The sequence below is a fragment of the Aptenodytes patagonicus genome, chromosome 10, assembly GCF_965638725.1.
Source record: "Aptenodytes patagonicus chromosome 10, bAptPat1.pri.cur, whole genome shotgun sequence".
In the NCBI taxonomy this organism is placed as follows: Eukaryota; Metazoa; Chordata; class Aves; order Sphenisciformes; family Spheniscidae; genus Aptenodytes; species Aptenodytes patagonicus.
In genome coordinates, this window is record NC_134958.1 from 18662914 (window position 1) to 18684680 (window position 21767).

At 38.5% G+C, this 21767-nt stretch overlaps 1 protein-coding gene across 4 annotated transcripts; it reads right to left on the reverse strand.

Moving 5' to 3' along the window:
* Window positions 1-240: 240 nt before the first annotated feature.
* Window positions 241-20135, reverse strand: BNIP2 (BCL2 interacting protein 2). Of its 4 annotated transcripts, none has more exons than XM_076348365.1 (12): window positions 20118-20135; window positions 15563-15700; window positions 14954-15084; window positions 14139-14206; window positions 12848-13015; window positions 11198-11374; window positions 10437-10539; window positions 10013-10144; window positions 9223-9309; window positions 8978-9076; window positions 7467-7502; window positions 241-4833 (listed from the first exon to the last, which is right to left on the reverse strand). In XM_076348365.1, the coding sequence occupies exons 3-12, from the start codon at window positions 15001-15003 to the stop codon at window positions 4785-4787; spliced, it is 969 nt and encodes a 322-aa protein (XP_076204480.1). In that variant the 5' UTR covers window positions 15004-15084; window positions 15563-15700; window positions 20118-20135; the 3' UTR covers window positions 241-4784. The 4 variants fall into 4 exon arrangements, with proteins under 4 accessions (XP_076204480.1, XP_076204478.1, XP_076204479.1 ...); XM_076348363.1 differs by lacking the exon at window positions 20118-20135 and adding an exon at window positions 19998-20052; XM_076348364.1 differs by lacking the exon at window positions 20118-20135 and adding an exon at window positions 16193-16484.
* Window positions 20136-21767: the final 1632 nt, after the last annotated feature.

Consider the following 21767-nt stretch of genomic DNA (forward strand, 5'->3'; position numbering starts at 1 on the left):
CTATACTCCAGCCCGTGCCAACTGCCAAAAGCCTTTGAAATATTCAACTCACAAACTATCTTCAGAGTAACTGCCAAATTTCAGGGCCACTAGTGAACTGGCACCTACAACGCTTTGGGAACCAAATTTAAATTTCATATTTTTGAGAGGGAGGTGGTGGTGCATACAATCACAAAAGACTCATATTATCAATATAATCCTCAGCAGTAAAATAAAATATTCAGACCTTTTCCAAGGGCATTTATTGCATATAGCATTTATTTATTTCCTAATTAAAAAGTTTCCCGTAAGTATAAACAGCTAGCACATTCAGAAATGTGTTTATTACATTACTCCATGACACCTTGAAACACAAACAGAAAACAGAAGCTCATTTAAAAAGAAAGGATCATAACATTCTTAAGAGGTAGGTGAAGAGTCTTGTACTTACATAGCTTTATATTAAAGGGCCAAATGAAAATAGCCACATCTGTGAAGAATATTAATAGTCCATTTAAGCCAATTATATCATCTGATTCACAACCTCTGTTTTTGCATGACTACTGCAGCTTCATTTTGTTAAACACTGCACGTTTCCCACATCACACGTATTAAAGTTTACCGATACTAACAGACAACGTCTTAAACCCTTCTATCCACCATTCAACTGGTAGAGCACCCTACTACTCGGGCTTTTCTTCTTAATAAAAAGGCTTTGTTCAGATGACTGAATAAGAAACACTGCAGAACTGCAGAGCCACTGGGAAAGTAAGCATCTGTCTTCCATGAATTTTTTTTGTAATTATTAACCTAGAATTCCATGTCAAATATTAACTAGCAGCTGAGCAAGCTAGAGTAAGGAGCATGGTAAGATAAGGACTTGACTTTTTGAAAACACTCCAGTAGCTACTGGAGATCAGATCATTTTCAATACTGGGGGGGGGGGGGAAATCAGTACATTTAAATCAGAGTAATCTGGGCAGTCCAAATTGCAAAACTGAAAAAAGATCTAGTTGAGCAAAGAATGTCTTTAATTTCACTGATCTCAGTCGTGCTTGAAGAGAATGATGAAAAACTAACATGACTGCACCCTCTTCACTTCACAAATGCCCTTCTTTCCCGTTAGCTCAACGTAGGGAACAAGATGTGATAAGGGAAACAATGTAGTTGAACTTACAATTCTGAAGCTAGGAAAGCTGCGAAATCTGTCTTTCAGAATATGAATATTTAAATATTCCTTATATTTCAGAGTGAAAGTATAATTAAAGCACTTATTTCAAGCGTCTCTGACAACCAGTCAGTGAAACAAATCCTCTAGAGAATGACCTGCATCCACAAGGACTGAGTAACAATTTTCACTGAAAGCTTTGCAAGACTTCTTGGTTACAAAAAGCACACAAGCTATTATCCCTCTCCCCTCCGTTCCTCGTCTGAGACTTTTCTGAGGGAGACTGGAATGATTTGAGAATTAAAGTCATCTCCAAAGACAGCAGCTTTTGATAAGAGATGCATTTAAGCCACCTTTCTACATAATAAATACTGTATAAATCCATAGGATACACAAAAATTTGACACTGGAAGAAATACACTTTTCACCAAGAAACTTGTGACAGATTTAGTTTAGAAAGTGCCCATTCACAATATAGTTCCATCATTTTCCATTAACCACAGACATTTCAGTAGATGACATCAGTGAAGCTGACATATGACTAGGCACCAATGCCACCCTCTCCTCCCTATGACACACTTCGAGGCCGTTTCATAGAAGATTCCATTTACCACCAACACGTAATCTAATCTTGAAGTCTGACACAAACTAACTGTTAAAAGGTTTTAAGCTGCCATCAGAGCATTTAAGTGTATGACGCAAACTTGCTGAAACATGCTAACAAATACAGGCTATACACTATTTGTGTGCAATTTGGAATATAACTACTGCTTCTCAGTACAAAGTTCCTCACAGCAAGAAGTACTATTCTTCACTGAAAATAAGAAAAAAAGCGCTAAACTGCATTGTTATGAACAAGGTTACATATTATTCTAACTAGATCTAAGCTTTTTGGAACAAAAATTTCTCCATTTTAACATCCCAGAACCTCAAAGACTTCAATCTGCTTCAGCACTAAATCCTTATATATCCCTCTCCATTACTTTCCAACAGAACATGGCTTTGCCATGCTACACAGAACGACAAGAACATTCAAGCAATCTAGAATCTACTCACATCAGTTTTTAACGGCGCTTTCTCCAAAGTATCTTTGCCACTTCTGAATACTTATCCTGCTGTAGAAATCAATTTACAAATCGTCACATCCACACGCAGAGAGGCCACTGGCCCAAACATCTCTATTTCAGTTGCACACAGTAATAACAAAAGGTAACTGACAACTTATTTCCACATGTCTATATAAATAAACTAATGAGACCTCCAAATCAAAGGTAAATCAGCGACTCGTGAAATCATCTTTTCTTGACGGGACTCAAACTGTATTCTAGCAACATGAGTTTTACTTTTAGAAGGAAGTGCCACTGAAAGGTGAATTCCCTACAATACTGTATCTTATCACAAAGTGATTCAGCTTTTGAAATAACTTTTATTAAAGTATGACGTTCCAACTTTTCATGTTTTTAAATATTAAAATATATTAAGTTATTTTATAGATTTAAAAAGAGATAAGTTTGACAAGAAGTTACCCATTTGTGTTCAAGATAACTTTGGGACTTCTATCGCTTTTTGTAAACATCCATCTCACCATTAAATGATGAGCTGCAAAAGGTCAGAGGGGAATAGTTCTTTAGCACACCTGTTTCTCAAGCTGCATGTTCTTCTTAGGGACAGAAGAACTGTTGTGCTGTATACTCACACACAAAAACTGATACTAGAGAAATAAACCATTAGGTAAGCACATACACATTTCCAAAAAATAGTACTACTGCAGCACGAAACCGTAGAATCACTCAGCCACCAGGAAAGACAACAGTAACAATCCCATCATTTGATAATATGGCCTATACAGAGGACTGGCTACTCTATACTGCACTATACACATAGGAAGCAACAAGACATATAGGACTACAATCCCTCCGCTAAGAATAGGATTCTACTGAGAAAAACACTTTTTTTTTTAATTAGGAAAAATTTGAAATGAGATGATCAGAATACTTAGTATCTAGCTTAGGACCCACACAGAATCAGTAAAAATCAGGACGGCTTACAGGTTTGCACGTTCCTACACACCGCACTGTGAAAGTACCAGAAGTAAACAGGCTCTAAGTATCCAATTTACTGTGACATGAACACGCTCTCAAGAGTCTATACACGTATCATTAGAGACAGTAGATTAATTGTTAATTGGTAGTAAGTCTTGACCACGGCATTCTCTCTTGACTGCTCTTTATCAGTGTCAGGTAGTAATCTAGTTGAACGCAACCTTATTTTTTTTCAGTAAAGAACTGTATAACACTAACTTTCAATATAATTGAGAACTGATATTTTTGGCATTAAGACAAAAGTGTGAGCTCAATAAAAACCAAAAGTGAAGATTAAATATATTTGCTACAATATTATACTGCTCAACTCCTGAATGGATTTATTTGCATGCACCTGTCCTTACAGGGAAATAGCAACGATTATCAAAAGATGTTACAAACTTTTACAACATATCAACCAGTGCATTATTGTTGCCCTAATAAACATATAAACACTAGTTATGTGTCCAAGAACACCCCTTACAGACACAAGTTTACTACCATTGTGGAGAGGAAAAAAAACCCCAACCTTTAAATCACTTTTTTGTCAAGTGAAATTAGTGCTGGTATCATGTGCCAAACTAAGCTTTAGGAATGGATGTTTCATGTAAAAGGCTGACACAGGTAGCGTAAGACTCCCCATACCTCTGCAAACAACTGATACTATGGCTAGAATATCCACGTAACTCCCAAGCTCTACTGAGTATGACCAGAGCTCCTACTGGTAACAACCGATATTCATCCAGGAAGAACCGCAATGAACTCATTTCCTACTGGTAGCTGAGATAGCCTTGATTTACTGAAGCAGAATCTAAATTTGCAACTTAAATTGAGAAAGGTCTGATATCTTACTAGTCATTCAAACAGTTCAGCTTCTATTGTGGCTTAGGCTTAAACCCTTTGGCCAACAGACTGAAGTTCACAGAACTGCAGTTCTGCATTCTGAAAAACGGACTAAACCACCAAAGCTCAAGCTCACTCTAGTGAGGTAAATGAGTACTGCTTATATTAGGTATGTGAACAAAAATAAGGATCTGCATACTTGTGAAAGACTACATTATGTGATTGTAAATATCCAAACAAATTAAGGTTTCTGTGACAACAAAGAAATGCACTTGACCATTTACAGCAAAACAGATTTATACAATAACAAGTAACTTATGGCCTTGTCTACCTGCAAATGAATTCCTTCAGCAGGTTCACACAATATTTTGCTCAGTCATAAAAATATATATTATCTCTTTCCTTTAATATTTAGGTATATAAATATTTTACTGAAGAACATGCATCATTTAGATAAACAATTGCAAGAACATCCTCTGAAAACACAGGGTTCTTTGACATTTAGCAGTATAAAATGATTACATAAACATAGCTATTAAAGTCAAGAAAAACCAATACAGCAGTAAGCAGTCCATTAGGTGCTAGTCCAAAGAAATTAAGCACCTTTTGCAACAGGTTATATAATATATACACACACAGAGAATGCATTGTAAATGGAGCAAAAATAGCATCATTCCATCTGCATATTCTTCAGTCTTGTTTGGACTCCAAACTTACTGTTCACTTTTCTGCTCTTGTTTTCCATTCAGCTCTTGGTCAACTCTGCTTAGCAAAGAAAGCAGTAAAATTAAAACTATGTTAAGGAGTAGTTTAGTTTGATAGCTCATATATTAAGCAAAAACTATTAATCTTAACAGGAAAACAGAAAGTTTTTACATGGAAAAAGTTTTAGTAAATAAATATTAATTTTTTTATTGAATGCAGTCACAACAACGCTCTTTTAAAAACAAGTATCTATTTTCCTACCTCCCCCTAGAAATTAATCAAAATTATTAAGAAACCATTTAAATAACTATAGCATTCAAAAGAAAGCATATGAAAAGTGCAAGTGAAGTTTGACTACAGAAGAAAAAAAGCAGGTTCTGTGCTTTTATTAAATGAACGCAAGCAGGAATACAAGTTTACAGGTCACATGACAATACCGTCAAGCACTACTACTTTGATGAATTCATACACTGCAGAATAAGCACAAGATTACCTTTAATGTTATACTAATTAAGCCAAGAAGGTAACAGCAGTAGTTGAATCAAAAGTTAAGTGGCTCCTTAACTGCCGTACTTTTTCTATTAAGTTCTAAGACTCTTGTAATTACCCAAGAAAAATTCACCACCATGCTGCTAAAACTGTTTTTTATTTGTTTGTGGTGTTTGGTTGTTTTGGTTTTTTGGGTTTTTTTTTTTATATCTGCAAACAAAATGCTGCTTTGCAGAAACCAGTGGATGGCTGACATGTCCTGCATGAGATGTACTTTTCCTCTTTACACTAAGAACAAGCTACAGTCTTAACTATATCTTCTGGAAAATAATTTGTTCATGGAGGTAAATTAATTTTAAAATCAACAGCAGTTCCGAAGTGAGAGAGGCTAAGGCCAAGTTTGTCTTCTAACAACCTAATTGTCTAACCTACCTGTCCAGTCTCTCAAACTATAACCAGACAGTTTTTCAAAATTATAAAATCAATGACAGCTCTTCTAGGCCATGAACCCATAAAAAGGGGAGGCAAGTTGTTTTGGGGTTTGGTTGGGGTTTTTTTTGTTTTCAGCTGTAAGAACTGAACCTAAGTACATAAGGATCCAATAGGTCTGGAGCAGTGTTGTCTAAAAGCAACAGTCCTAGGCGAATACCTGTTCACCTGCACAGTGTGCAGCTGCAACTCATCCCTGTCCTCACTGCAGGATCTTAGGAAAGCATGTTTTGACATGACTTATAAGACTAATCACAGAAAGTATAAGAAAATATGGTAAGCTAATGCAAACAAGCTATGCATAAACAAACAGCTGACAATATAAATCCATAGAAGTGTACCATATTCTACCTTCCAAAGTGACCCATACGCACAGCCAAAGAATTCCTACTGCCATCTTCAACAAATTTAGTAACTAAACTTCAACACATCTCCTTTCCCCCTATTATAATAAATAATGCCTACAACTGCTTTCAACCTGATTAAAGTCTCAGCATCAAATAGTGCCTTTGATCTCTCCTCTATACAAGCTTCACTTAGGAACATACTACTTTTTACAAAAGTGATGGTAGTGTAAGTCATATTGACAGGGACACTAAAAAGTGCTTGTTGTACTGGAGATTTTTAAAACTTTTTATATTACTGTTTGAACGTCTCAGGTTTGCATCTGAATACAATGGGCCTTGCAATAGAATTGGGCCAAATTATGCACGCTGGGGGGAAAAAAAAAATCAAGCAGAACTGTTGTTCAATATGTACTGAAAGGGTTTCTTAAATTTGACAGGCTTAGTACTTCAGGTTACACACTGCAAAATTACCACTTAATTGGAGTAATTCTTAGAGAATGATCAACACTTGTCACTAGCTTTACCTGCTAGCCTTCAGAAAGAATTTACATTCCTTTTATTTTAATCTCTCAGTGTTCCTCTCTATATCCATTACCTAATTTAGACAATAACCCTCCCTCAATAGTTATGCACACACACAGGAAGAGTAATTAAAAGAAAACAAGTTAGTAGAAAAACCTTTCAGAACATTTGTTAGTGACAGAGTGAAAAAAAAATAACGTATCCATTCAAAAAATTTCATCAGCTGCTGGAACAGCTTGAACAGTTAGCAGGAGACTGAAAATTAACAAAGTGAAAATCCAGTGTTTATTAGCAAGGAACATAGGCACTGCAAATACAAACAGCACTAAACATACTAATTTAGATTGCATCTGTGCAAGTTAATAACTAAAAAGGTAGTGAATACCAAAAATACAAAATGCAAGATTCAATATTAGAACTTCTTCCAGAGTTGCATCTTTGCTGATGCATAGCTTCAACTTAGCACCTAAAAACAGCTCTTCCTTCAGATGTCACTTCTTGTTAGAAACTGAAACTTGATTTAATCGATTCATACGGAAGCACTACCTTTGCCTCTTGAAGATTCAGTTGAGAATCCACGTATCCCCTTAAAAGTGAGCATCTCATGTAAGAGAGTAATGGAGACTATTCACAAATATCCATTTGAACATCCAGGGTGAGTTCTTTTAGATTATATACTGTACTTGCAGGCAGTATAGTTACTTTCACACATTAAAAACTTAGTCACTAGTGCATGTTTATATTTACAAATGCTTATTCCTTTATGCAAGCCAATCAACTGGGAGTTAGTTGCAGTGCAAATCATCTTATCTAGATGCAACCCTAATCAAAATATGAATATACCTTTTCTGTTTCTTTCTAAACTTTTCTTCTTCATACCTTGGTGAGGAAAAGTTTGATTTCAGTAAACATAACATACGAAGGCCAAATTCAACAGAAGCTGCAAACTGGTATTATAGTGTCAATACAGTTTGTAAAAACATACCAAGTTTTGAAACTGATATAATTAAGAAAAAATATATTGTACCTTCAACATTTATAAGCATTAAACAAGAAGCATTAAGATTTAGTTACTATGACGTAACATGAATTCAGTACAACTTCTTGTACAGTATTAACATCCATCACTAAAATTTAAAGTCTGTATTCATAACAGTTTGAAGCCAGATATAATCCTCCACCCAAGTCTGAGAATTAATTCCATGAGTCAACTGAGTTCAGCCTTTGCAGGACAGTTAAAGGTTCATCAATACAGAAAGGAGTCTCTTTCAAGACTTGGAATGACAGTCTGAATATTCATAACACATCCTTCAAAAACCCCAGTTAAAAAAATATTCCAAAGATAGCACAAGGCTGCTTCAGTGTTGTCACGTCTTTCCTCCCCACCCCAAGAAAACTGCATTTTCTCTATTTTATAAAAAGTTAAATTGTGCAGCTGATACCAGCTGAATGTTTACTGCAATAGCCAGCCATTTGCAGGGGTTGGGGAGGGATTTGCGGATTTGTCCAACATGGATGTGCCCCTCTGTCCACACAGTGAGACTATGCCATCTTTCCTTATGGAGTTCCCAGTCTGTGATCATGTATTGTAATGCATACTCTATAGGTTTTGTACATTATACCCTCTAATAGGCTCATCAATTTATCATCACAATTGTTAGTATTTTCATCTGCCCTTTTTAAGACCCAAGTTTATAGTTTCTACTCTATTACGGCACCCACAAATGCTATTGACAAAAGTATCATCATCATATTTGAGAACAGAGTTGTGCTGATGTTAAAATGAGTATTTATATCTGGAGGGAAGGAAGAAGAGAAAACCAAGGACACTGATGCCACCTTCACCTCTTCAAAGCAGTTTTAGAACTGTTATGGGTAGGGATTCAGCTTTTTTCCACCACAGCTCTTCTTTTAAATGAAATCCCAATCCAAGTGATATTTCACCACTTGTTCCACATTTTAACATGAATACTGAAGATACTATAAATAACTTCAGTATCAGCTTGCCCAGAGTTTCTCACTCACAAGCCAGTTCAGCATACTAAGGGGTAGAACAACTGGAACGAGGCCTTGTCTCTAGAAGACTAATTGACACACCACAACTTGGTAATTACGTAAGGCACTATCTGTGAAAATCCCTATACATTAACATTTTGACTATCCATGCTACTGCATACCAAACTGTAGTTAGCAATGTGGTCAGACATGGATACTCCTCCTAGAGATAGCAATTATCTGAGTTAAATTAAATTTTATTAAATACATAGTATTACATTCAAACCAATAATTGAATACAATATATACCAGTTCTAAAACATGATCAGTGTAGAACATGTTTGAATAATAAAACGTACTGTTTTATGCATTCTGGGATGCCAACGTATTCCATGGGGATGAGTTCAGCTAGTTCTGCCAGGGTAAAGACATACCTAATTTTCTGGCTGAATTTTGAGCTGTGGAAAAACAAATGCAGGGTACGGTTACAACTTAAAATATTTTCAGTAGGTCAATATTAAAACAGTGTTTGAACTTTTAATGTAAATATTTGTTAGGATTTATTTTTTTTTTAAATAAAAAGAAATAGCTTCCAGAGTATTACCTAATAAAAGGTTTTGTGATGGCCAGAAGTGTTCTGATGAACCAAGATGGATGAACTATGATTAATGATTTCAGATTTTTCCTTAACCTGAAGAATTCAAACAGCGGACATAATTACTAGAACAAAAAGGCTGCATGACAACAAGGGTTTTTTTAACATATAAAAAGTATGTTTTTGCAAACACAACTGTCACATAAATCTAGTATTCTGACATTCCATTATTAGCAATCACCATCTGCCGGAAGAAAAAAATACCACACAACTGTATAGTCAAAATTTAAGATGTAGTATCAGTTTGACAACAATGACAAGGAAATAACATTCCAGAAAGAAGATTCTTTGAATCTTTTTACACAACTAAGGATGAAGTGGTTCACGAAGGACCTCCCTTATTACTTTACCATATTAATACATGAAGTTTTAAGGATATTCTACATGGTAACAGAATTCAGTATTCTAACACTACTATTATATCCGAGCAACCTGCTCTAGTTGAAGATGTCCCTGCCCACGGCAGGGGGGTTGGACTAGATGACCTTTAGAGGTCCCTTCCAACCCAAACTAGTCTATGATTCTATTTTCACAACAAAAAAACAAACAACAAAAAGCCAGGCATGCCTGTAGCACTATTCCACATTGTCTAGCTTAGGAAGAGGTTTTCAATACACCAATTTGCTTAATTAAATCTTGATCAGTCAGTACCAGACACCACATTAAACAGCAGTTTTTCCTAAATATGTATGACAATATTCACATGCTCAGCGAAAGAAAACACTGCAGAGCTTCTTACCTTCTATCAATTTGCTGGTAACATTTCCTAAGCCAGCCTAAACTTGGCATTTTTCTCCGTGTTGTTGCACCATTCAGGTAAACTATCATATAGTTCTCTGCTACTAACAACTCTAAAGTGCCAATTACATACCTGCAGAGACAAGCAAAAAAACTTTCAACTGAAGACCTGTGGATATTAAAGTAATTCCTAGTGGCGCTCAAATATATTTAAAAAACAGAGTTGGCAACAGTGTTGAGCAACATCTAATAAATTTTTTCCTTCTCCTGGAAGCAGATGTAGTTGCTTTTCTATGTTACCTTTCCCTCATCAGAAATATAAAAAGCTTCATTAAAAAAGAGAAAGGAGTAATTGCCCTTACATTAAAATGCTAAGTTTCACAATGTGAAATTAGGACAGTATTCAGAGGCAGATGATGACTTACTTAAATAGATTGTCCATTAGGTATCTGTAGTTAGGCTGGCTGCTTTCAGGCATAAAGCAAACAGCAAACACAACAATGGCATTTAACCCATCACCATAATAACCTAAAAACAAAGAAAAAAGCAGCAGTAGTGACAAAGGTGACTATACACTGACTACATTTACACAAAGTCAAGCACATTCAGTAAGCTTTTTCATTATTTACCTTAAAGAGATTTACAAACATCTATTCTATATGGACGGATTCATACAGTTACAGAAAACCTCAAGATTTCTTTTTCAAGTTTGTCTACTTCTAAAGAAATAGCTGAAGTGAATGTAAATCAAATGCTGTACCTACAATCAACATCTCAGTATAGAATTTCAGTATATTTAATAACATTTTATATGGTCAACTTTTCTTCCAACCTTAACTCCACAGACTGTTGGGAAGAGTCATTAATTAATTTATGCCTTATTAGATCTACAGTTAATGCTTTCAACACTCTTAAAACCAAGAAATTATACTGGTAGCACTGACACTGTAGAACAGGTAAGTACATCTTATTACATACGTGCATGTCAGTAGCTTCATCTGAACATGTGTACATTTTGAAACTTTAGTTTAATAGGGAAAAAATATTAAATCAACCATATGCCTTAATACTGCAACAAATGAATCATCACGAGTCTTTATGCCCCAAAGCTCTTCCCGTGCCACCCCAACTCAGCTTAAAGAAGTAGTTTCTCAACAGTTCCCCTCAGCACATCACTAATCCTTACCACCATGACTGATAACTTTTTTGTATGGTTCAATTGCCTTCATGTCCACCCTATGGTCCTGTTCTCCAATCCTAAACATTCGCCAGCGTCGACCATCATCTTTCTCCTCTGCCGCAGTGTATTCAGTAAGTGATCCTTTCCTAATTACATCAGTAGTTTTTGGTTTTGGAAGATCATCTGCCAAAATTAAAACATGTTCAAGATCCATTATGAATACTATGTATAGTGACAATCAATTACACCACAGGTTAACCACTTTGCTATCTAATCTATTTTAATATTCTTTAGCCAGTCAGACATATCAGCTGCCTTAGTTCCTTCAGTCGTTACAAAATAGGACCTCACGGGTGTCATACATATTTTATCAAAATACTCTATGTTGGCAGTTATCCATTGCCTGTAATTTTCTATGCTGAAGTACACGACAAATTTCCATTCATGTAGGAAGCCTATTTAATTGTAGGCTTTCAGAACACAGACCTTGATGAATTTCACCAAAATAGACAAAGTGGTTAACTCCAATGATAATTACACAGGTTGCTTGATCACAGATTTACATAAAAGCATGATTTAAAACATTGACAGTACCTTGCAAGCAGACATGCAGGCAAATCTATTAGAAATTAAATCTAATTCACATGTGTGCAATCAATATATATGAAATTTATGCTGACAGCAATCTGTAAAACAATTTGCTCCAATTAAATGATGATTCTTGACTTTGTTGCATAGACCTTACCCAAAGCGAGAAAAACCTACTGCAAGTTAGTTGTCTGTTCCCAAGACAAAGCTGTTAATTGAAACTATCCTTCCAGGAAAATGAAGGCAGCAGCATTAAAGGAAGAAGAGACAGAAACCCTTTTCAGCCACTTTTAAAAACAAGGCACAAACATTTGGAACATTTCCTTCGCATCATTGTAAAACTAACCCTAAATACCAATTCTTCTTCACTAAAATGGTGAAAAACCTTTTACACAGGTAAACCCACAGTCTCTATTATGAAAACTTCACCTGCAATATGTCTTTAGCTATTTAAAAAAAATCCCATATTCTAAAGAGTGTTTCTTTCTCCATTTATAAGCTATCTTGGAATGAAGAACAGGTAGTGTTTCATACGTAACAGTGAAAAGAGAGCTTCCTGTTTACTCAGGAATTAAAATTATTTTATTTCTAGAATAAAAAAAATAAAAATACCATTCAGTCCTCCTTAAATAAAGGCTTGCAATTCATCCATTTCTGTCTAGGTAATCTATAATCTATATACCTTTATATGGTTCACCTCCATTTAAAACTGATCTATAATACATGTAGAACACCGTTGATAATTTTTTTTCCCCAGGTTGGTTCTTAAAAACATAGTGCAACAGTGAGCGTTTTCCATAACTTCGAGTCTTACAGGTGTTTAATGACATTCACCTAAGTTTATTTGGAGTTACAGCTATTATGCTGCCTGTTTACTAATCCGTGGAGGTCTGATTTGCTCTCTAAAAATTCATTGTGCCTATTTCCAATTTCTAATCTAATCACTTCCTTTATATTTTTCCTCTTGTAATATTGAGTCACTGTTATTTCCCACCTGAAAAACTGTTGACCTGCACATAAGAAAATAGAAATATTTTAGGGCAGACAGAAGTAACAAAAAATACTTACCTTCCCATTCAAACTCATTGCTATTTTCTGAAGGAGTATCTAAATCGTCCAAATCAATCTCTCCACTCTCATCCAAATCATCAGACAAAACAGATTCCTCACTGTGATCCAAAGTTAAGCTAATATCTGGAGCCATTAATTTCTTCCTCACTTTCTTTCCATTAACCTCTGTATTTAAAAAAGCAAATTATTTATTTTCAAAGCTAAAGTGAGTTTAGATAAGCATATTACCAAGACAGAAGAGCAGAGTGCTTTCTCAAAATGCATTGTAAGTTAATGCCCATAATTCAAACTACGTATCTTTGGAAGAATTAAAGACAGGGTGCAGAGAACAGCACTTGGAGGTCAAAGTTCTCAAGTCCTCAAGACTGTAAGTTTACCCGATTGCATACACACTATGATCACAGTGGTAGACCACCATACTCCCTACAGAAGAAAAACCTGAAGTGCTGCCACCACCTAAGCAACTATTACCTGTGCTAGCTATATTAAAGTGTACCACGAGTTGTTCTAGATATTATACTAAATAAGTCTTGCAAATAACACAATAGATTCATGTCCCTAGCCCTTGCTTTTGTTAGCTATTGGTAACATCATAACCATCTTTGATGAAACAAAAAGTATACAAACTGCAAAAAAAAAGAAGGCTGACAGACAACAGTGAGGACAGAATATCAAAGAAACTATTAGGTGAATACACAGCATGCTTTGAGAGACAAGGCAAATACTCGCATGATTTAGACAGCAGTTGAAAGCAGGGAATAAAATAAAATGACTGATCCAGCAGTGGAAATGCCACAACTAAAGCAGACAGACAAGATCCAAAAAATTCAAAAATGTTAAAAGAAAACTCCAGACATCTGCATTATTTCCCCTCTGACCATTTGGACAGGCAACGTTCTTAAAAGGCCACAAAGGTCTGAAATTTGGAGCGAAACTAAGGTAGGCCCTAACTGATGCACAGAAGCCAAATAATGAACCAAGATTTTAAGACAGGTGAGGAAGTGAGTGCAATAATTCATTTTTGTCCAGTATTACCTGGATAGCTCTGTTCACAGGGAGGATGAAGAGTCTCATATTTTATTCCAAAACCCTTTTCTTTCTAGACAAGATGTTTATAACACCGTTCACATACAGAAATGTTATTTAGAATGCTGTTTCCTCAAGCCTGACTCAAAAAAAACAACCCACCAACCCCCACCCCCCCAAAAACACCCTAAAACAAAATAGAGCTTTCAAACAGCCATCTAAGCAGGAAGCAGTCAGCTTGACTGGAGTAGAATGTTCTTACCAGCTTCACTTTCTGTTCCAGCTGCAGCCAATATATCTGCCTCAACAGGATCATCCTCTGGCAGGGGCCTGGTGCACAAAGTAGAAACTATTGTTACAAAACTTCTTTTTTTTAAATAGCCAGCTAAATGCCAAATATTTAGATACACACTGCAAAAAACCACTGTGGGATAGTACTGAAATAAATTTACTTGTAGCCTAAGTTCAAGCTTTCAGTAAATAAAGCACCAAAGTAGCAGAAAATTCCTTTACAGCATTCAAGCGACCATCTGTTGATGTGACAAATGCCAAAATACTGGTTGCTATTAGTGTCATCCTTAAGAAAATTTGTCATATTTTTGCTTGAGAAAATTTAACATTAAATACATTACAGAAGTAGTTTAGTCATGTTATTATAGAATACCTCTGAAGCCAGATGTTTTAGTTTCTTTGTAGGCCCAAGCATCACTAGCAGTCTTAACTGTTAAAAATTTTCCTCAGTAATGTTGCTTAATGAAATATTTGGGCCTTCAGACACTGGTAATAATATGCAAACAATGTAGTTGCAAAAGATTACCACAGACAAAGCCAAAGTTACAAATTTTCACTTTGGTAACATTGGAAACTTCAACAGTGGCATTCCCGTATTACTCACATGCGAACATGAAACGATCCCTTTCCAGACCATGAAGAAACGTGCCACAAACCCTTTTCAAGACTACTACATTAATGGAAATCACTTCAAGATTATTACTGAGCATTAGTTCACCAGGAAGATAGAGGTAACTTATTCTGGATGTTATGCATTTGATTTACTTAAAAAAAAAAAATAAAAACCTTGGAAAATCTTCATCTTGCCATTCTTCTTTAAACTCAACACCTTCCATTCTCCAGCCAACTTGAGTTGCTAATAGAGATTCCTGATCAGCCAGAACCTCTTGTCTTCAGGACAGCGGGCTAAAGAGGAGCTGCAGGAACATAATAGAAGATGCTAGTTCAATACTACTGTAATTCCCATACTTGCAACACATCCCTTCACTTATCACCAAGTTGAGGTATTATGCAAGGAAAAAAAAAAAACAGGGAAAAGTTTATGGTTTGTTTCCATATTTTTTTTTCCCCATACAAAACTGCTTATGGAATCGTTTATCATACAGTAATTTAGGTTGGGAGGGATCTCAGGTAGTCCAATGCCCTGCTCAAGCAGGATCAACCTCTCAAGTTAAAATCAAGGCCCTGAGCAACCCGATATATCATTTAGGATTACACCAGTTCACTCCAAACTGTAAGAAACCTGACAGCTCTCTGGATTCTATAAGAGATATTGAATAAGTGTATATTTTGAGAAAAACACCCAGATGGTGAGATCTAAAATACAACCCAGTTCTTAAAAAACCCAAACACTTTAAAGATAACTATTTCAGAAAGTGTTTTCAGAGAACTCACCCTGTGATGCGCAAGTCAAGCTGTGTTTTTTCAGGCTCACCCATCACCAGCAACAAGGAATCCCCAATATCGGAAGATAATAAACCATTCTGCTGACATACAAGTCCAAGCCAGCTGAAGCTCTTGACTGCGTTGGTTCTAAAGATTGGCAGGAACAGGTAAACTTATCAATGAAGATGTTAAGAAAATCAACACTAATCAAAACAGGAAAAAATGATATTTTTAAATGCAAAGAAGCAATCAACACAGAACACGAGTAAGTACAAAGTTTGAATGGAATCATACTGAATGCAATCATACTGCTAATTAAGCCAGAGAGAATTTATTTTTTAAGTGGCTAAAAGAAACAAGTTAGACTTACTGTGCTGTAGGATCACTTTTCATGACAAATCTCAACTTCTCTTCTGACCTGATTACAACCACAGACTGATTTTAAAATGTCCTGCAATGCTTAAAGCTACACTACACAAGCTGATCAATAAATAAAATTTAAGAGACTGATTTTTTTGGTAAAATTGCAGTACCAGAGACAAATTAAACACTAATGACAAAAATTTAAGCTTATTTTACTGACATTTCCCTGCTTCCCTCACCCAGGAAATTGAAATAAAATTTCTAGAAGGTAGCAACCTGGTTCCTCTTAAGGGTCAGACTCTCCTTGTTTGAATCGTTCAAGCTCCTGCACCACTCAGGTTCTGGCAATATGTGCCTGTGCACACGATCTCCAAGAAGTTGCCCCTAGAACTGTCCTCCCAGTTCTCCCTCTTTGTATTTGTCCTTTTTGACTAATACGGTGTTTGGGGTAGTTTCTTGCTGCTTGAGTCATATGACTTTCCTCATGAAACACGTCCTCTCTTTCATTAAGATGTTGATATTCTCAGCATACAGTTTCTCCTGGGTACTAACCTGCGGAGTGTTTGCAACAATGAATTTTAAATATTTGCTTGGAGATAAGATCATATTTTGATCAGTAGTAACAGTGAATATGTGCATAGTTCTTTATGCATTTGTTTCGGGACACTGAGATGAAGCACGAGAAGTTTCACAAGGTACCCTACGCAGTCAAGAGAATGCAGTGGTTACAATCAGTATGGAACAGACCATCTGATGCAAATAAGCAGTTCACTGTAAACAAACAGACACTAAACCTAAAAGAAAATCTAAACTGATTACTTTATTCTTAAGGGACAGATGAAGAAATGAAGAAAACTGACAGTAAAAAAAAACCACCACCACGAACCAACCCTAACACTGTGCTGGTGGCTATAAGATGCTACTCAAGCTCGCCTGCACTGCGTTCATAATACAGTTCCCACAAGATAGTTTAAAGTAGGGTTTTGCTCCAAGACTCGAACACCGAGTAGCATCTATTAATTTCAGATGTACAGCATTTCAGTGCAGAAGCAATTCCTACCTGCACGTATTCCATTACACTGAGATAAACTTGATACACTAAGGCACAGAGTTTAAAAGTTACTCATGCTGTAATCAAAGTTTAAGACACTTTTACAAAACACTTCTCACATTACTTACAGAATTTTCATCAGCAACTTCTCACTAAGGTAGATTTGAAAGGAATCATTTGCTAAATACCGCATAGTACAATTGTAAACAACTTACAAGGCAAGTTCCAAGTTCAACATCAGAGAAGCTTGAATTTAGGTTTTCAGCATCCTACTTAACATGCAGACTAAGTAGTTGTTTTGGATGTTTCGACTTAAAGTCTCATGTACAAAAGCATTATCATTTGCCAACTAGAAGAATAAGAAATGAAGGAGGAAGGGTAATTTTCTCAGGAAAGTTAGAAAAGCGTTGACTTTGAAGTTAACTACTGAATAATTTTACATCACTAATAGAAATGCTTTCAAAGCAGGGAAAAAAAAATCTACTATTTCTGCTTATACAAACTAAAGCAGAGTTTAGAATAGTCTTCCTACAGCTGCTGTGGTAGTGCTGACATCTTCTGGTTTTACTATGCCAAAGTCTCTTTTTAATTCAGCTGTAAATTAAAGATCTAAAAGCTTAACTTGAAAAATGTAATATATTGTAATAATGCAAGTATTTATTAGTCGCGTAGAAGAAAAGCAATTAATTTCTACCTGATCTTAGCACTCTTCATGGCCAACTCAAAAAGTCATGATTTCCGAGAACAGCAAGCCTGATCATTTTTACTCTCCATTGCTCGTTACTTTCCATTTTACTTAAAAAATGGAATTGGACGATTGGGAGCTATCTAAAGGTCAGAAACTTCAACACATCAAAGAACATCTGGGTGCAGGATTGCCATGCGGTTCTGCTCTCTTACTGGAACAACCGGACTTCGGTGCTCAACAATGCCTTTTATACTTTTAAGAATCTCAACAGGCAAGTCACAGTATTACAAAAAGAAAAAAAAAGTATCACAAAGGACCACATCACTAAAACCCACTACTCTTCCACTACAGCTAATGAACAGATTTCCATTTCCAGAACACCAGGTTAAACCTAATTCAGTTTGCATCTGAAGAGTATTACTGCTTGCACCACAAGTCAAACGTCAGTGTTCACATCCTTTTTCCTGGAAGAAGAGATAATTTTCAGAGTTCTCTCATTAATACCAAGCTGGCTTAGATGGTAGGTGCTGGAATACCAAATACAACAGTGTTGAGAAGCCTATTATAAATCACCATTTTAAAAAATTTATTTTATACCTAAACAGAGACTCTAATCTGTCCCAGATACTTAAAAAAGAAAAGACAACAGAATGCATGAGGTCATTTTATTAATGAAGTTAAAGACCCCACGCAAAAATTATTTTTTAGGTTTTCACCCTTGAGTAGTCAGAAGAATACACAAATAAATAGGCAGATATGACCATATAAATACATAACTCCTATTCAATACAAAAACCTATATTCAGTCCTTGATCAGCACCTCAGCATTTGAAGTAGAATAAATATAAAGTTTATTTTGCAAAACAATTGCAATGAGCAGCACACTATCGAACTATGTACCTGAACGGCAAAGAATAGCATGCTGTTTCAGACCCAGAAAGTCAAAATCAACTTCAAAAAAAAAGTTAGCCTACTTTTTTTTCTACATTTCACCTTCACCATTTCAACAGAAACATTAACTGAGTGTTAGTTAAGTGAATTCCAGGTTCCAGGCATTGAAAAGGTGCCTCTAAGAGTATTTTTCACATTTGATTTTACAGGAAGCCAAAAGTAAGGAACAGATATTTTCTGGTACACACATCCACATGGTGCAGCTCGCTATAATTTCTAAATGTTTTTATAACCCCATTGGCTTTTAGAATGTGGCTACACTAGCCATGACCCCAGAAAACATTTCCCAGATCTGAAGACAGACATCTAAACTTTATGACTTGCAAGTTCGCATAATGGGGTGATGCAAGGACTTAACAAGTCAATTCTTCGTCTCCTTTTACTCCCTTCTCTCAGCATCAAAGCATGGAGAAATCAGTCAGCTAAAACAAAAAACCTTTGAAAACACTCTTGCTTTCATCTCCGAGGATACTACTTTAAACGTCACGTTCAGAGCAACAGAAGAATCTGCATTTCTGAATCACCAAGATTCATTTAAGGGTAAATACTAACTTGTCAGACAGCAGCCAAAGAGAATTTATACCCTGCCTAAATACAATCAATATTCCTTCGTAAGATTTAAATATGCATACAAGTTAACCAGAAATAATCAATTACTACTTAGCGTATTACATCAGTAGCTGGAAGTAAGGAGGAACTAAAATAAAAGGCACTAGAAAGCTACCGTGACTTCTGCGACATAGCTCCATACTGTGCATTTGCTAAACCTACATCGGAAAAAGTTGCTCCACTCACAGACCCCACTCATTACTCTGCCACCCAAGAGAAAGGGGGGATAAATGAGTCTCCGTCACTGAAGACAGCCCCCCGACCTCGTTAGTGAAAGCAAGGCTGAAGTGTGTGGTGCTCTGGTGCGACTGCCCTGTCGGGGCGGGGGAAGGGATTTTCAAGTTCAACATCTACGTGCTCAAAACTCTTCCCCCCGCCGCTCCCAGCGCCGGCCGGGAGCCCTACGGAGCAGCGCCCACGTCGCGCTCTGCGGAGGAAGCCGCGAGCTCGGCAGAGCAGGGCCGCACGACGGGCCCGCTCCGCTCCCCGCGGGGCAGCCCGGGCGCGAAGGCGGCCCCCGCTCGCCGCCCGGGGAGCGCCGGCCCTCCCCCCCGCGCCCGCTGGGCCAGTCACCGGCGCGGCCTGGCGGCGGCTCTCAAGCCCGAGGCGCGGGCGAGCGCTGCCCCGGTAGGGCCCCCAGCGCCCGAGGGCTCCCGACTGAGCCCCGCCGCCCCTCCCGCAGCGGCGGGCGGGCGGGCCGCGGCCCGGCCCTGCGCCCGCACAGCCCGCGGCCACGGCTCAAGGCTCCCGGCTGGCCGTTATCGCCCCTCCCGCGGCCGTACCTGGCGGGAGACGGACGGGAGGGGAGGGGAGGGGAGGAGGGGGGGGGGACGGGCCGGGCCGCGGCCTCGCCCGCGCCGCCGCCGCGGAAAGGGCCCGCTCCGTTGCGCGCCCCTCCTCACCCGGAAGCGCATACGCCGCCGGACCCACGTGACAGCCCCTCTCCGTGGGGGGTTAGAGCACTCACGCACATGCGTAAAATAACGCCGCTGCCGCCCGCCCCCCGGGCAGCTGGCGCGTGCGCACTCTCTCCTCGCACGCGCGCCGGGCGGGGCGGGGCCGGCCGGGCGTCACTTGGCAGCGCGCCCCTTGGCAGCGCGCGAGGCGGGGCCGGCGCCGCCCTGAGGGCCCGTGGCGGGGCCCGGGCGCCGTCGGGGATGGCGTCCGTCCTCTCGTCCCCGGGGCGGAGGAGCGCTGCCCACCGCCCGGCAGCGTGGTGAGGATGAGCCCTGCGGCCCGGCAGCCCTCAGCTGGAGCAATTCACGGCGCCGCTGCTGCCCCTGGGCGCCGACAACCCCCTCCCCCGCTGCCCGTCCGGCCAGGACAGCCGCTTGTCACAGCAGTGTCAACCGAGGGGTCGAGTCCTGGGCGGCGGTAAACGGGACACAGAGTGGGAAATGCAGAGTCCGCTCCCTGAGTTCCGTGTACGGGGCTGGTGTGCTGCGCCTGATGCTGCCGGTGCTCGGGAGAGTACGAGGTGAACGTCAGAAACGAGAGCGGAACCTTCCCCGTGAGGACAAAGAGAACAGATCGTACCGGTATCACATACTGGCCAGGCAGCGGTAGCAGAGTTACCGAGCAAAAACCCTGAACCTCCGCATCGTTTGAAATTACGACTTCAGCTGTGTAAATATGGCAGCAATGGCATCCAAAATACAGTCCTGCTTCATGACATAACGTAGTGGTACTACGTATGCACAATAGAAGCACAGGAAGTTAGATAAATCTCCTTTTCATCTCTTTTGCATACCTAAGAATGGTAATGGTAGTCAACGTTACTAGGAGGAGGAGATCAAGATGGAAGGAAGGTTTTGCCTAAGGTTTAGAACTTGCCAGTAACGCAGTTACAATATACAGACAGCTACTAACTCGATCGCAGCTAATCACTCACAGCTAATCTATTGCCCAAAGGTGAACGATGCAGCAATAGCAACAATGTTTGTTTTATTGTAGGGTACTGAAGGAACTTGGAATAAATATGACAGATGTGGAGAAGAAGTGTGGAAAGAACTGAAAAGTCATGTAAGGGGACACAAAGTGAATGGAGGAAAACATGAGAAAGAAAAATACCACTAAAGAAGAACAGAAAGCACAGGCACCCCCGACCAGCAAAGATGAAATCTATGAATAACAGGGAAAAAAGCAATTATTGAGGTAAATTAGAGCATTGAAAATATATTTACAAAGAATTAGTATCATGCACAGCAAATGGCCTGAGGCCTGTAGGCATTATTGTAACGTACGTTTATCAGATGATAGTTACAAATGTAAAGCAAGAGCTAGCTAAGTATAAAGAAAGGGCGTGTAACTACTGATAGGAGAAATACAGTAAAACAGGGAGGGGAAGCAGCAGAAGGGAAAAAATACTGTATCCTGCCACCTCTGTTATGTCACCATTTTTTGTCTGTGGAAGTAAGAATGCCACAGAAGATGACCAAATACTCCATGCTTAAGGACATTCTATTTTTCTACCTGCTCCCAGCTGCACACCAAACTTAGTGTACCTACTTTGGAACTTCCTATGCCTGTAGCACCCCAGCTTTTAATAATGA